General features: G+C 46.8%; 1 protein-coding gene across 4 annotated transcripts in view; it reads left to right on the plus strand.

Annotated features, from left to right (window-relative positions):
- Window positions 1–8491: 8491 nt before the first annotated feature.
- The window catches only part of PRDM11 (PR/SET domain 11), a 49194-nt gene continuing 41031 nt past the window's right edge, over window positions 8492–16654 (plus strand). For 2 of the 4 annotated variants that reach the window (XM_021533249.4, XM_085580253.1), the window contains exon 1: window positions 8912–9141. In XM_021533249.4, coding sequence (XP_021388924.3) covers window positions 8917–9141 — 225 coding nt within the window. In that variant the 5' untranslated portion in view covers window positions 8912–8916. Of the gene's footprint in view, window positions 8640–8911; window positions 9142–9261; window positions 9284–16654 lie in introns of those variants that run through there. The other 2 variants (XM_085580251.1, XM_085580252.1) reach the window with 2 other exon arrangements.

Here is a 16654-nt window from a genome sequence, read left to right on the forward strand (position 1 = left end):
TCATCTGTCTCTCAATGAAGAATTTCTTCTTAAGAACTAATCTAAAGCGACTCTAGTTTAAAGTCATCCCACCCTTCCTCTGTCACTGCGGGGCCTTCTGAGCAGTCTGTCTCCCTGTCCCCCGGCATTCGGAGGTGGCGATGGGATGGGGAGCGTTTCTCCAGCCGCCCTTCGTTCCCTGAGCCAGGAGGCGGTCGGGTCGCGCTGCCACCGCACAGCGGGGCTGCCCGGCAGAGGGCGGGGAGCGGCCCCCGGGCGGCACAACACCGACCCCGGCCCGGGAAAAGCGGGAGCGGCCCCCGGGCGGCACAACACCGACCCCGGCCCGGGAAAAGCGGAGTGCGCTGGAACGGGCACCGCCTGCCGCGGGCAAGGACCCGGGGAGCCGGGCGAGCGGCGGCGGAGCCGGGAGAGCGGCCCGGGCGGAGCCAGCCCAAAGCGGCTGCTCCGAGTCCTTCCCATCGGACAGCGGAAAACCTGATCTGGTACCAACAGAGACTTCAAACCTGCGAGGGTTTGCGGGGCGGCTTGAGCATCTTCTCAGTTCACCCTTAAAGCCCCGCAAAACAGGCGAAGGTGCCCATAAAAGCCACCCGAGCAAAGGGAATAAATCCACGCAATACACTAACACATTCACAAAGGAAATTGAGGGAGAAAAACATCCTCCAACTTATTTTTTCCTCCTACTGGAAGAGATCATGACACAAATTATATTCCGACAAGTCTGGAGGAAACTGTTAGTGAAAGTTTAAAATAAAAACATTCTCAGCAGGAAAATCCATGGAATCTACCCCATGTTTTAAGGCATTCCTTTGCATCAAGTGTTCTTACAGCTGATCGAGATAGGAAAATCCATTCTGGTAAAATGTTTTTAAGTGTTGGATCTGTTTTAGTCTTCAGAGAGTAGAAAAGAAAAATACTGAGCTTTAACTGATTTCCTTTTCAGTTTGTATGTATTTTTATTGAAAATGTTCTCAGAAACACTTTTGACACTTTGTATTAAGCAAACGGCTTTCCTTCGATAAGCTAAAGTTATTAACAATGTTACTAAAGGAAAATAGCATATAACCTTTGCGGGAAACTAAAGCTTCCACTGGCAAACACATGATATTTTACCTCTGCCTAAAACATGAAGCTTTCATCATAAAATGGAAAAGTCAAAGGAAATGACAAAATAATAATTTCTCATTAACAAAAAACAAACAAACAAACAAACAAAAGCCCGACAAAACAAACAAAAACAAAACCAAAAACAACCCAGTTTTTAAATCTCTAATCAATGCAAGTTGTACCCATGAAAACATTGTTTTCAGCTCAGTGGGCCTTTTTTGATGTTTTTCTTCACCTTGAACACTTTCAGTCTTCATGCTTTTGATAAAGTAATTTGTCTGATTTGAAACTACTCTGCATCATAGTCGTTGTTGTCACTTGTGTTAGTCCTTTGTATTAATGGAAAATACAGAGACTGTAAGATTACCCAAGTGCTAATCAAATGCAGAACACAAAAAAACCCCCAAAGTGGTTCTTGACTTAAACACTGTGTGATTAGGCAGGAGACCTGGCAGACTTCAGAATTCAGGAACAATAACAAAACAAAAAAAGGTAGCCAGCCACTAAACACCAGAATTAGCTTTACAATCATGACATTCAAAGCAATAATAAAAACGTGGCTGCCTTTTATTTATTTCTATCTTAGGTATCTTTAAATATTTTGTCCAGAAGCCTAGGCTTTCTGCAGCCTCTAAGCCAGAGGATAAGAAAGCACTATTTTTAAAATGAAAGCCGAGAAACCCATGTAATCAGAAGCTTTAAAGAAAATACCAAATGTCATGAGAGCACACTGTAGTCCCCTACCACCGTTTTTCTTCAGATTCTGTTTTTGATGCAACATTTAAGGCTCTTTCCCCCTTACATTCTTCAATGCTATGGTTAAGTGGAGTATGTTGCCCTCTAAGTGGATGATCTTTTTACAAAGCAATTTGATTATCTCCAATTATGCTATTTTCAACAGCTGAGATTACGAAAAAAAGAAAATCAGAATTCTACAATTATATCCAGTTTTCTTCTCCATACAGACCAGAAGGTCTGGATAGTCATTTTACTTTTTGTTTATTATTAGCTCCCAGTCATAATAATTTTTAGACTCTGATGCATTAGAACAACATGAAAAGGTTTGGATGGCAACAGAACAAACAACAACTTACTTGGTATAAAAATCTTTAATTTTTTCCCCTCTAAGGCTTCAAAACCACATGGAAGTATGTATTTGATGTAGATTAATTCAATTATATTCATTAAAATTTTGATTCAAGATTATGTTTGATCTACATGTCCCTAATTTGGAAGAGAGAATCCTGAGATTTATAGATCATGTTCTCATGATGTAGAGCCCGTAACATAATATGCCAGTGCAGCAGTGAATGGCAGAGGCTCTGCCTGCAAAAATCTGCTGGAACTATGTGCTTTGGAGCTCTCTGCTCTGGCTGAGCACTGTGTTGACTTATTTTATAAAATGGCCTGCTAAGGATAACATCAGCTAGTGGGGAAGTGTTGCACAGATTGTCTGTAACATACCGTGTTAGTGTTTCTTGAAGAGCAACACTCCTGCCCTTCCAATAAAATGAAATAGTAATAAAAGATGCGTGCAGGAGGCATTCCATATGGTTGTCCTAAAGATGAACTGGAAGAGCTGCCTGACAAGGGCCATCCTCTTGTAATGCAGCAAGCATCATGAGAGCCTACCCCAGCCCTCCCAAGAGCAGCAGGGAGTACTTACTCCTGGGTAAGAAGAGTGGGTAGAGAGTCAATGTAGAGTCAGAATCAATTGCAAGACTTGGGCTGAAGTGACAGCCTCTCCTAAATAATGTCCCCTGCTCAGGAAACACCTGGTAATGAATGGGCTTTCTAAGAAGTATTTGCATTTATCCTAGCAAATGAGGGAAGAGAAGGTGTTATGATATCTGATCTGAGAATGCTTGATGTCAGAAACATGGGCCTATTCCCAGAAAATTATTTTGCAGGCAGTGCCATGTATGGCACTGCGAGCACAGGCCATTCCCAAGGAGTGATGGAACACTCTCTGGGTAACAGCAGCTCTGGAAAGGGTAAAAGGACAGTTTCATGGGGAACCTGAGTGTCCTGATACAATGACCTACTGTGGTGATCCTGAAAGCAGAGCTGTAAAGACACTTGTGTATAAATACAGATCTGCACTTTTGTTTTGAATCCTATACTGCTAGGGGCAGTTCAGACGACTGTGTTTTAAAATGGATGTTGAAAAACTGAGTGGGCTTCACAGGAAAAGCAAGAAAACAATATAAGGACTGATAGAAATATCCAATTTCCTTTGTTGAGAGATTTAAAGAGAAAATTCATTAACTAACTCAGAAGGAAATTTTTTGAGTTGACTAGATAACAGCATAGATAATATCTTCCCAGGAAGAAAATATCAAGAATGTGTCTAAGCATAAAGAAAAACATAAAAAGGACCTGTGGCTAGAAGATGGATGCTGCCAAATTCATACAGAGACTCTAAGCACATGTTTATAATGTGGAAAGGACAAAGGGAAAGCTAAATTCTTTATCTCTTGATTTCTGAAGATCAGAACTCAGTGTCTTTCTTAAAGAAAACTTTATAGTTAAGCAAAAGTTATTTGGCTCAAGCCAGGGTAGCTGCTTGTGATATATAGAAGTGCACATTCCTATGGACTGCCAAAACATGTGACGGGTGCCTAGAAACAAACCACCAAGTTTTGAAGTGCTTGTGAGCAGAGACATTCCTTGCTTTCCAGTCTTTGGGCCAACTACAGAGAGACCATTTCATATGGAAAAGCAGTTCTGGTTATTCATTAAAAACATACCAGTGCAAATTCTCAGACCCTAGTGTTTGAGAAAGACTTTGTACGTGCCTCTTTTTGTCCAAAATATTTCAGGACTGATCTTGGGCAAGTGATTTAATTTCTGTGTTTCTGGCTACAGCTTTACTGCTCATTCCTGCTGCTGTCCCTGCAGTCCGAGGCATGGGCACCAATCTGGGAAAAAGGCTATCCATATGCATGGACCAATACTATGATAACTAAGTTTTTTGTTTTGGTTTGGTTTGGTTTTTTTTTTTTTTGTTTTTGTTTTTTTTTTTTGTGGATTATTTTTAACCCAGTTCAGTTTTCTTCTTCAGCTCATGGCCTGTGAATCACCTTGTCAGTACAGCTAGGACTGGGTGGCCATGACAGCACCCACTGACCACAGAAAAGGAAACCCTAAAGACACTACTGCCTTGGAGAAGAGAGTAAAAGGCAGAAGGTTGCACCCAGAAGTTTCTTGTTTACCAGCTGAACTCAGCACTAATTATCAGCCTCCTTGGAGAATTACTCATTAGGCTCAATCCATTGAAACTCATAACTTCAAGGAGAGCACTGCATTGCTAAAGGATTCATATTTTTCTACCAATAACAGTGGAAGACTCATATAGCATGATGAGGAAAAACACCCAGCACTACTGGGTGAAGGTCATCACCGCTTCTATTGTACAGCAGAAATAAAAACACAAGCTGCAGCTCTGCACAGTTACGTGCTCTTCAAAGAGCTCTTCCCCTGCACCTCATTCAGAGCCTGTCCCACCCTGCTGCAGTAATTTGTAACTATGGGCTTCTGGCCGAGTTTCCTTCTCAGTCATGTAATATCCTTTTCTTTTGTGGGCCATTTTCAGATTTTCAAAGGAAAAGTTTGTGTTCTGCTTCACTATCCAATAACCTATGAATGTAGAAATGTCCCTGATTTTGATGTGGCTTATTAACAGAATTTTTAATGCTAAAGGATGTTTATCAGCTAGCGACACACTGACTGAGAGTATCAGCACTGTGGTCCCACAAATTTAAATCTTTTCTGTGTGCTGGAGAAATGTTCCTGGGTAATAGCAGTAGGATTTTCCTTTCTGCTGGCAACTGAGCAACCTTTTCTGGAGGAAGATGAAGTTTGGCCCCAGCAACTAGCTTCTCAGAGCTTGGGAAGCAGCTGCCTCTTGGTATTGATGTGGTTACATATGATGTTGACAATCTTGAATGAGAGAATACTCAGTAATGTCAAGGCTGCTGTATGCTACAACTTGCAGAAAAACCCAAATGCTTTCCTATCTTTCCTTAGACACCCTGTTGAAGACAGCCAGGCGTCCCCCGGCACCCACTTCCAGCACAGGTCCTGACTTCCACTCTCTTTGCAGTGTTGTGCCTGAGACACTGGCTGTTTTTAGATAAGCTCATTCCACAAAATAAATCCAGACTCTTCTGGTGCAGGGAGCAGATTTTGCAGCTGACAGATGTACCTGCCAGCTCCCAGTACCTGGAGCTCTGAAGATCATTTAACTGAAGCTTAATTCAGTTTTACCCACTTTTGCAAGCATTATTTTTTATAACATCAGCTAAAAGTTCAGTGTCAGGAGAAGAAACTTTTTGCCTCTGCAGGAGAATATCCAGCATTTCATGGAGGAACAGATTTGACAATATAATACTGGAAAGTCAACACCTAATTAGACAGTCATTCTGTCAACACCTAATCAGACAGTCATTCTGAACTGATGTTGCCATTTGTAAAGTTTTATTCTGAGAGCCTGTCAGACAGAGGAGAACTGCTGTGGGTGGTGGAGTGGGGGCTGAATGTAGTTATTTAAAAAAAATTAATCCTGTGTCTTCTTAATAAGTGAGGAGGCAGCTTGTTGAAGAAGGGAAGCCTTTTCAAGCCCCAAAGGTAACATTTTTGCAGAGAGAGTACAATTTTGCACCATCTTTCTTCCATAATTTGTTTCTATATAGAAAAGATACAAAATCTTCTTCATGGGGATTTTATCTTCTGATGGGATGGGTTGACCTTGGCTGGACACCAGGTGTCCAACAGAGCGGTTCTATCACTCTCCTCCTCAACCACACAGTGGAAAGAAAATACAATGACTAAAAGCTCATGGGTTGAAATAAGACAGGTAAAGAAGACTCACCAATTACCATCATGAGCAAAAGTGACCCAGCTTGGGAAAATTAGCTTATTACCAATCAAATCAGAGGAAGATAATGGGTAGTAAAACCTAAATATTAAAACCCCTTTCCCCACCCCTCTCTTCTTCTGGGCTTAACTTTACAGGGAATGGGGGCTGCAGTCAGTTCATCACACATTTTCTCTTCTGCTCCTTCGTTCTTAGGGGGACTACTCCTCATGTTCTTCCCCTGCTCTGGTGTGGGGGCCCTCCCACAGGCTCCAGTTCTTCACAAACTGCTCTTGTGCATGTCTCCTGCAGGGTCTCAAGTCCTGCCAGCATACCTGCTCCAGTGTGGCTTCTTCTCTCCACAGGTCTTGCAAGGAGCCTGTTTCCAGTGTGAGCTTCCCAAAGGGTCACAGCCTGATTTTAGCATCCACTTGCTCTGGTGTGGGGTCCTTCAGAGGGCAAAAGTTGATACCTGCTACACCATGGACCACCATGGGCTGAAAGGACACACCTTGCCTCACCATGGTGTTCTTCACAGGCTGCAGGGAATCTCTGCCCTGGCACCTGGAGCACCTCCTCCCCTCCTTCTTCAACTGACCATGGTGTCTGGAGAGCTGTTTCTCTCATATACTCTCACTCCTCTCTCTGGCTGCAATTGCTGTTGCAGTTTTTCCTTCCCTTTTTAAATGTGTTATCACAGTGGCTGATGGGCTCGGCCTTGACCAGCAGCAAGTCCAGCCTGGATCTAGCTAGAGATGGCTCTGTCAGACATAGGGGAAGTTTCAGGCAGCATCTCACAGAAGACACCCCTGTAGCCTCCTCACTACCCAAACCTTGCTACAAAAACCCAACACACCTGACTATTAAACGTATAAAGGCGACTGGCAGACATTAAAACAAGGCAACTCCCTGTCAATAAATTAGCATGCCTGTGTTTACAGGAAGACATAATAGCTGTTATTTATATTGCATTTACATATTTAATTTTCTTTATGAATAAAAGCTTTATGCCTCCCTTTGAGCATCCCCTTGCAGCCTTTGATTACAATAGCTACAACTAAACTATTACTCCAAATTAGCCTGGCATTCAGTGTGCATTTGTATTACTCACTTGATTTTTATTGTTTTTTAGTTATTATTTTTCCTCTTGGTTCATTCATCAATCATATTTACAAACCCATTGTTGTACTTACTGCCAGTTGAGTGTTCTCACACATTTCAGCACACAGAGAAACTGCAAACTAGGGCAGCTCTATTAGGATCTCTAATATTTCTGAGGAGTCTGAAGGTGCTGACAGCTTATGGTCTTTCCAAGGCAAGTGCAAGTGCAATTACTGGAAGGGGTAAAATGACACCGCACGCTTTTCCTCTGAGAAGGAATCCTCTCCCCAGAGGTTAGAAATGGGGAACAAAAATCAAACTACATTTGGAGATCTGAGGACTGATACTCATTTGAACTTCCGAATAATCATCTGTGCCACACTGGCTGCTTTTGCAAAGAGAGCTTATTTTGAAGCCGAGTTGATTACCTTCCTTATTGTTCTGCCAGGCAATTTAAATTACATGACACTTCAAGACCTAACTCTGAAGTTCTGTCATCTCACAACACTCAGTGAGAGCAGTGGAAGCAGTGGAAGGATGGCAGAAGCAGGCCTCTATTTTGCTTGGGTTATATACATTTTTACTTTTTGTCCTCACTCAGTTTTTCTCTTCTTTACACCAACTTTGTATAGTAAGCACTTCAGAGTGGAGAGTATCAAGAGAGAATTTATTCTTCGGGACTGCAGAAAACGGTGTCTCTCAGGGCTACAGAAAATGGGAAGTAGTTCCAAGAATCCAATCTGGCATATTGTCACCACAGCCCTGTTTGCATACAAGTCCATTGTCAACTGAAGGAACTGGAAAATTATGGCTATTTATCCATTCTGCTCTTTACCCCCCGTTGTGCCTCTTTTGGCAAAGCAGCTGAAGAGTTTGCATTGTTTCAAATTTAATGCTTGCAGATGGTTTTTATTTAGAACTTGTTTTATTGGTGAGACATGCTTCCTCTGTTTATTAAATTGTGCCTACTTTTTGTCATCCGTCATGTTGCCCGCAATTTCTGCGCAGAGCTCGAGGGTAGGGTTTGTTGTTACTGTTGCTGTTGGGTAGGTTACTTTTTTGCGGGGGTAATCTGAAATATGATCGAGCTCCGAGCGCCGGGGAAACAGCGGGTATTCTCATTCACTTTTTCCCGCGGAGGAGCATGAGGCTCCCGACGGGCGGGCGGAGGCGCGGGGTGCTGCCGGGGGAACAGGCGCCCGCCCCGGGGCAACTCCGCCTCTGGCCCCGGCCGCCGGGGGAGCCCCGGGGCAGGGCGGCGGGCGGGGGTCAGGTCCGGCCGCCGCGGCCCGGAGGCGGGCGGCCCCGAGGGCGCGGGCGGGCGGCCGGGCGCCGCTCCGCGGGGCGCCGCGGCGGCTGCCGGGCGGCGGCAGGTGGTGGCCGCGGCGGCGCCCGGGGGCAGCCCGGCGGCTCGGCCGGGACGGGCCCCCTCGGCCGGCGGCTCCCCCCGCGCGGTGCCCGCGGGCCGCCCGGGCGGGTTCTCTCCTCCGGAGCCCCCCCGAGCCCCGGCCGGCCGCGGGCGCTGATCGCCGGCGGCTCCGCGCGGAACTCGCAAGCTCCGGAGCAGGAGGTGGGAACGGCGGGCGGTTTGGGTTTGCTCGGCTTCTTCTGCGTTTGTTTTTTGGTGTTTTTTCTCCCCGTAGCTGTATGCGGCTTTTGGGGTTTGTTTTTTATTATTTTTTCCCCTTCTCTTTTCCCACCGCGGGTATTTGGAAGGAAAGCGGGAATGCCGCGGGGGAGAGCCTCGGCAGGCCGGGCCGGGCCGGGCCGGGCGGGCCGGCGGCGCCTCCCCCCGGTTCGGGGGGTCCCCGGGCTCGGCCCCCGAACGCCCCTCTCTTCCGTTCTCCATGTCATTTCCTGTGCTAATAAGATGGTGGTCACGGCCGGGAGGGAGGGAGCCGCCGCTGCCGCCTCCGCCGAGCCCGGCCCGGCCCCGGGACCCGTCCTCGCCTGGGACTAGCCGGCGGGGCCGGCGGGGTGGGAGGGCGCAGCCAGCCGGGCTCCCCCCGCCCCTCCCGGGCGGAGCGGGCCCCCCGACGCCGAGGCGGGCTCCCCGCGCCCGCAGTGCCGAGGTGAGTCAGCCTCGCTGGTAGCCAAGGTGGCCACGAAAATGGCTGCGGAGCGCGGGGGGGAAGCCCGTCCCAGCCCGGGGGGGAGGTCCGGCCGAAGGGTGCCCGCCGCGGGTGGGGCGGCGGCGAAGACCCGCGGGCACAGGTATCTCCCCCCTTCCCCGCCCGCCCCGCGTTTCCCCGCTCGGGGCGGGCTGCTCGGGGCCCAGCCCGTCCCCGCCGCTCCCGCCGCGCCTCTCCCGCCCGCGCCGCGGCTGCGCCCGCCCGGCCCCCCCGCCCCGCCCGCGGCCGCCGGCGGGGCCGGCGAATGACGCGGCCGGCGGCCAATGGGCGGCGGGGGCGGGCGGGCGCGCGCCACATTGGAACGCGGAGGCGGGGCGGCGCGGGGCGCTCCGGGCGGCGCGGGGCGCGGGCACCCCCGGGACACGGACACCCCCGGGGACACGGACACCCCCCGGGGACACGGACACCCCCCGGGGACACGGACACCCCCGGGACACGGACACCCCCGTGCGGGACACGGACACCCCCCCGGGAAAAGGACACGTCCGTGCGGGACACGGACACCCCCGGGACACGGACATCCCCGTGCGGGATACAGACACCACCCGGGGACACGGACACCCTCGGGGACACGGACACCCCCGTGCGGGACACGGACACCCCCCTGGGACACGGACACCCCCGTGCGGGACAAGGACACCCCCCGGGGACACGGACACCCCCGGGACACGGACACCCCTGTGCGGGACGTGAACACCCCCGTGCGGGACACGGGCACTCCGCCTGCGGCATCGCTCGCACCCCGTGCACAGACCCAGGGCAGAGCTGCCTTGAGCCGTTCGGCCGGGATGCTCTCTTAACTTCCACAGAAAAACTCCAGATGCATCTTCTTGGGCTTTCTTCCCTCTGTGGGTTTGGGTGTTTTTTGTTTTTCTTTTTCACTAACAGAGTTTCTCAAGTTTCTTTGCAAATGCTGCTATATCGCTTCTGTTTCAGACGGAAATGGAAGATGCCTCCAGAGTCCCCTTTTCAGATCCCTAAAAAAACCACAAAAACTGGCCTGTGGGCAAAACTGTTGGCTTACTGTTGCTTCCTCTTTTTCCTGTGATTAATGCCTCTCATAAGTGGGAGGAGAACTGGCAGAACCAGCTTAAAAAAATACCAGCCTAACTATAAGATAGGATTGTTTTCCAGCACTGCAGGTGTGTGCAGTGGTTTGTTGAGCAGCAAAGGAGCCCCAGCCCGAAATATCCAGCAGCCCCTTGGATCCGGTCCTGCCAGCAAGGTTTAACTCCCCGTGAGCCTGGTGGAGCACAAGCTCACTGCCTGGGTTGGGCTTCACATTCCCTAAATTTCTATTTGTCTAATGACCAAGTGAAAGTGGAAAGGGAAATGAGTCTCCTGACTTCCTAATGAATTGTGTACAAACCACTTTTACTTTTCAAGTGCAAGCTGCAGTCAGAAACAAAAGTATTGGGATGATGGGTATTTGCTTCTTGCAAGGGGTGCCTTTGGACCAAATGTGCTCCTGCTCTAGAAGGAATAGTTTAGCACAGGGCTGAGTGCCATGGAACTCTTGAAATACATGCAGCCTGCAAAGAGTTCAAATGTTGGTGTGGGCCAAGGACTGTGTTAGCAAAGGAGGGGTTTGCTGCTGGAACCACTCACCAGGGAGGATTTGAGGTAGCCATGGGAGATGCGGATGCTTGGCTCTTGACTGAATGCTGAATTGACCGATCTCACTGTGGCATGGAGTAGCAGGACCAGGGCAAGTTGTTTTTCTCTCCTGCCCAGGAGTCATGTCAAAGGCTGCTGCTCCTTCCAGCTGCTTGTGGAGCATGAAGGAGTTCCTGAGGCTCCTGACTCAGTGCTGTCTTTGGTGCAGAGCTCTCTAGTTTTGGGATACTGGCCTGTTGTTCTTCTAGCATCTTTGGGGACCATGCGTGAAGCATGGTGCTTTTTGGTGCAGTTTGTGGGGGATTCTCAATATCAGCCTTATTGCTCACTGATGGCAATTACTTGCACTTTTTTAGCAAGTAAAGGGCAGGAGTATTGTGAGGATAGTACCTGATTTTAAATAATGAGGGCAAAAGCAATGACTTCTTTGAAACCTTATATTTTATGAACTGATGCAAGGTCCTTCTTGATGGGATGGGATGGGATGGCATGGGATGGCATGGGATGGCATGGGATGGCATGGGATGGGATGGGATGGGATGGGGGCAGCGGGCAGCTTGTTGCTCGTATTCCTTGCTGGAAAGTGATGGAACTGCTTGAAATTGATAGGAGCAGTGTAAAGGTTGTGAACACTGCATGAGGAGCGTGAAGCAGGAGGGCTCCTTCACTGCAGCAGGCTGGTTTTATGATCAGGAGGATACAGGAATTGTGGGGAGTGGAAGTTGCCACTCTGAGTCAGGAATCAAAGAGTGTATATCAATGAGAATTACAACAAGCCTAGTCAAGAGAGGTCTGGTGTTTTTGGAGAGAGGGCCATGTACACTTTATTCTACTGTGGGTTTTTTTTTTAATTTTTTTTTTCATAACTTCTTTGTCATGCTGGTTAATTCCCAAGTGGAGTTGTGGGGTTTTAAGTATTTTTTTTCCCCATGTCCATTTATGCAAGATACATATATGCTTCTACCTAACTCTAATCTTAAAGTTGCTGTTAGCAGGGCCTTTCCCTTGGTTCTGCTAAACCATTTCCAGAGCTCTTAAAATGCTGCCTAATGTATGTGACATTTTGGGGTAGCATAGTTAAAATCATTACTGCCAATCCAATGGTGTCGCATGGATGTGAAAATTTGCACAGAGAAACTAAATGTAGTCTTAAAGACACAATGATTTGGGTTTGTTTTTTTATTTTTGTTTGATAGCCAAATAGTAATGATATATGTTAACTTGGGGACCTTCAGAACAAAGAAATAAGCTGCTAAAACTTGATGTGAAGATTGGACCAGTGAGAAGTAGTGACTTTGTTTCCAGTGGAGTGAGTGCACGTGGGAACTTCTGATGCCTCTTTTGCACTGGGAATATGTATACCTGAGACCTGTGATTTTCCTAAGTAAAGCCAAAACAAGCAAGTATCACTTTTATTCTTCAGTTTGTATTGCAGCTTTCTGTCATTTTAAGAAATCTAGAGTCTGCCAGATACACATCAGGGTTTGTTTGATATATCTTCTTGCATCAGTGCTGCGTTGCCTGATCTGTTCTCTCACCTGAGCACAGACCCTTCAGATCCTGGGGCTGAGAGCTGCTTGAGGCACAGGCATAGCCAGTGAAGGGAGTCAGCATGTGCAATATCCGCTGGCATTGAGCAAGTAGCAGAATTCCTGCTGGACTGCAACTGGGCAGCCCTGCTGTGGGATGCTGGCTTTGCTGCTTCACGTTTCACCCCTTGTCGTGCTGTGGCATTTGTCATTTTAAGTACGACTGTACAGCTCTCCTGCCTGCCTGAGGCTTTCTTGTAGTGGGTGAAGTTTCTTGGGCCACAGCTCTGGTGCAGCTGCAGGCAGTTTTAGTGCCTCCTGTTGCACTGATGCCTCTGCATTAGTGGAGTAAAGAAGGCTTTAATTTCTGTTCTCCCTGTGACCTCTTCTCTGCTACCAAAGGTGTTTTTAAATAAAGCCTCTAGAGAAATGTTCCTTCTAAAGCTACATAGTAAAATGTGGCTTTTCAGGAATTCCTTCTAGTTAAACTTGTTTGTGCAAGAGGATTCCAATAGCAAGTCCAACCACCCTAAGAAAAGCAGAGGACAAGGTGAGAGGTTCATGCAGTCCTGTATGGCATCTTTTGAAAGAAGATGAGGGAAAAGGAAAGGGAAGAATTTTGCATGTGCAAGAGGCCAAAGAGCAATGGAAAACAAAGCAATCCTGTGGCATTTTTGAAAGGTAGTGGCAGCCAAGGTGGATGGACAAGAAACCTGGTGAGGAGGGCAGCACAACTATGCCATGCTGGAGAAGTTTTTCTTTTTAATGTGCACCGTGAGAGACAATACTGATAGAAAAGACTGGGAAAATTGAGAGCCAAAAAGCAGAGATGAAGGAGAAAATTTTGACTTGGCAACTAGAATGACATTTTCCATGTGGTTTTGGTCTGGTCACTGTCTGCTGACGTTCAGCTAGAATTGAAGGTGGTACTTGCACAGGCATTTTTCCAACTTCCATCCCAAGCTCTTCACATAAGTGCAATAACATATGTTTCTGCAAAGACAGTCAAACAATTCAAAATATTGACACTTAAAGCTTTGCTGTTGTGTTTCTTGGTCATGGCTCCATTTGTGGGGGCAGGATAATTGTATCCTTCAGAGCTGTTGCTGAAAGAGCATTTCTCTCTGCAAGGCTGGAAGGCAGTACTCAGGCTCAGAACAGTTCCTCTGCAGTCAGAAAGTAAAAGCATTATAGATGTAATTTAAGGTTTAAGCTGCAGAAACTGGCAGCCTGCAGCAGTCAATCAGTAATGCGTACTGCAGAGCTATTTCAATGCAGTCCCTCACTCATGGACAGCCATCAGTAAGGGGCCCATCAGGAGGGTCTGTCATAAGCCAAATTGTCCAATTTGAGCATGTTCTGATAAATGGCTTCCTTTCTCTGTCCCCTTTCTTCTCCCTTCCTCAGGCTTTGGCTTTTCAGTAAGGCTAGTTTTCCTTCGCCTGTAGTGACTTGTCCCAGAGGAGGGGCTGCTGTTCTAAAATCTTGGCATCAAGCCCTACTGGGGCTGCCACTCCCAGCACTTGCCTTGCTGCCTGTGCTGCTGTCAGCTGGGGCTGGCTTCTGCCTGTGGAAACCCAGCTGTGGGTATGGGGGAGATGTATAAGGACAGAGTGATAAAAGTTCATGGGAGGTGATGTGGTGGATTAACTCATGAAGCAGCTCTAGGGTTGCTGTAATTAGCTTCCCTGAGAGCCAGCAGTGCTCCTGCCTTGCACAGTGGGAGCTGTGGCGCTGAGCATCCTGTGCTGCTCCCCAAGCCAGGTCATCTCTGTGGGCAGCAGGGCACTGGTCCAGGCTTCTGACTATGGATCAGGGCATCTGGGGAACACACCTCCAATGGTCCTCCACTGACACCCTTTCAGAGTGTTTCAGAATGTTGAAGGCTGCTAATTGGAGCTTATATTGGTCAAGGCCATCAGTCATTTGCAGGCTGATAATCAATATGAAATATTTTTTCCAGTGCTTTCCTTTTTTAGTACAATGAAGCTTTATTTTGAAAATGTATCATATAAACTGCATCATTATATGCTGGGGGGAGTTAAATGTGGACCTTCAACTGTAGACTCAAAATTAAGTGTTTACAGCATCATCCTTGGAAGATGTCCTAAGTTTGACCCAGTATGTTCTTCTTTACACCTTTCATTTGTATAAATCTTGACTTCCTCATGTCTATGTATATCAAGATGATTTGCTTTTGTTTGGGTTTTTAAAGTTCTTTTCTTCTGATGCTGCTGGAGTACTTCATGTGGTCTGCTCTTTCTTTGACTTGGTGACTCTTTGCTTGGAGTTGGGAATTGCTAATTCCCAATTAATGCTAAATGCTAAATACACTACAGTTTGCAGAGTCCAGTCCTTTTATAAACTCTGGGGAAATTAATGAGAACACATGGAAACTGACTGAGGGAAAAATCCATACTGATGACACAGAAGCATACTTTTAAGAGCAATAAAATATATTCTATAGTTGTGGTGTTTCACACCTAGGCTTCCTGATTATCTTTTCCGCAACCAAATTAGTTCAATCAGCTTTTGAAGACTAGAAGCTTTTAGATTACTAATTTTCTTTTCCCTTTGTGATTGTAAAGACAATATTATTATATATGGTATTGTAAGTTGCTTTTTTCTTTGAAAATTCTACCTCAGGTAGGGAAGGGCCAGCTGCTGTGTGGGTGTAGAGGTTTCTGACCCTTAGCACAAAGTCCCACCAGCTAATGCTGCATTGCTGTTGCAAAGGTGGTAGCTCCAGAACAGCAGATCCACTATTGCATCTCCTAGATGGGCTGAGACAGATGCTAATGTGTGCTCTCTAGCTGTAATGGAGTTAACTAGTGATTTGCTGGGTGTTTTTTTTAAACTAGACCTCATTACTAGTCAGGTGTTGAGATATTGCTTCTGGATTCTTCTAGGATAGTTGGTGAAAGTTCGTAGTCCCTTAGTGACTTGCACATATAACATTATTCTGAAATGCTCCCTCTGCTTTTTGGACTGGAATTGAATGAGTTCTTAGGCTCTTTCTGTGCTTCTGCTAATCAGTGTTTTTAAAATAATCCATAGTGTAATGGACCAGGTATTTCTGTGCAACCCAGCACCTTTATGTGGAAGATGCACTTAAGGTTGCACATATAGACCAGAAGTGCTTGGCCCCTGCTGGAAATTTTTTTCTAGTTAGCTGTGTTAGGATATGCAGGGTCTGAACACCCCTCTCTCTGTATGGAAGGGAATGTGCAGATCAAATTGTGGTGGTGGTGAATTCAGCACACGGATATCTGGTTTCTTGGCAGATCTGACACTGGGAGTATCTGGACTGCTGCCTGCCCCAAGGAAAAGGGGGTCGGTGTGACCCATGCTCAACCACTACTCATCCAAGCCATGTAACATGAGTCTCTAACCTGTAGACAGATTTACCAGCTCTGAATAATGTCTGTTGTGCTGTGAGATCTTATCTTCCTAATGGCCTGCAAGAGGGTACAAATGAGGAGAAATAAATACTGCTCTTGCTTTTGCTTCCTCTGCATTTTGTGGAACAGTTGATGTGTTCTCATTTTGCCTGCTGTTTGTTAGTGCTTTTAAAGGACTGAGCTAGTTTGTCAGAATTTTGGGAACAAGTGAAAGTAAGATCTGCTCCTACCTTCTCATTTTCTTCCACATACTCTTTCCCTTTTTGCTGAACAAGTAAAAGAAAGGAGCTGCCTATCATGTCCTGAAGTCCAAGTAGAGTGAAACCACTGTAACAAGCATAGAGGAACTGTCCTGTAACATCCTTCCACAGAAACAGGCACCAAGTAGATAAATGGTTCCAAAGCAGGATTTTATCTTCATTTTACATGTGTACTCATAGGTCCCAAGGGAATGGATATTCTCCTGCACCTGAAACTGCCTGCCTAGAAGTATTGGTGCTCCAGAGGCATTACAATTATACATTTGATTCCAGAAGCTTTTGAGTTGTGTGGTGGGAGTGGGCATTGTTGAATAACCAGGTGCCTTCTGGAAGTCCAGAGGTCTCTTGTAGCAGTGCAAGTTTCTCATTGGCCTTCGGGATAACAAGCTTTGAGTTGTGATCTGTAAGTGACAATCTGCTCAAGAAACTTTCTGTCATGTTACTGTATCAAGAGTGAAATCCTGTTTTGCGATTCCTGACAGAATTTAGCAGCAGTCTTATAAAAAAAATCACTGGCAGACCAGCACTTGGTTATTGTTGTTGAGTGGGTTGTTTGCTTTGTGCAGGAAAAAGGAGCTCTGGCAAAACGCACTGAATTTTTTGAGTTGTTGGGACAATTTGATTTTAGTGCATGGCTTGGTCATGG

Source organism: Lonchura striata, chromosome 5, assembly GCF_050655825.1.
Source record: "Lonchura striata isolate lonStrDom1 chromosome 5, ASM5065582v1, whole genome shotgun sequence".
Lineage (NCBI taxonomy): Eukaryota > Metazoa > Chordata > Aves > Passeriformes > Estrildidae > Lonchura > Lonchura striata.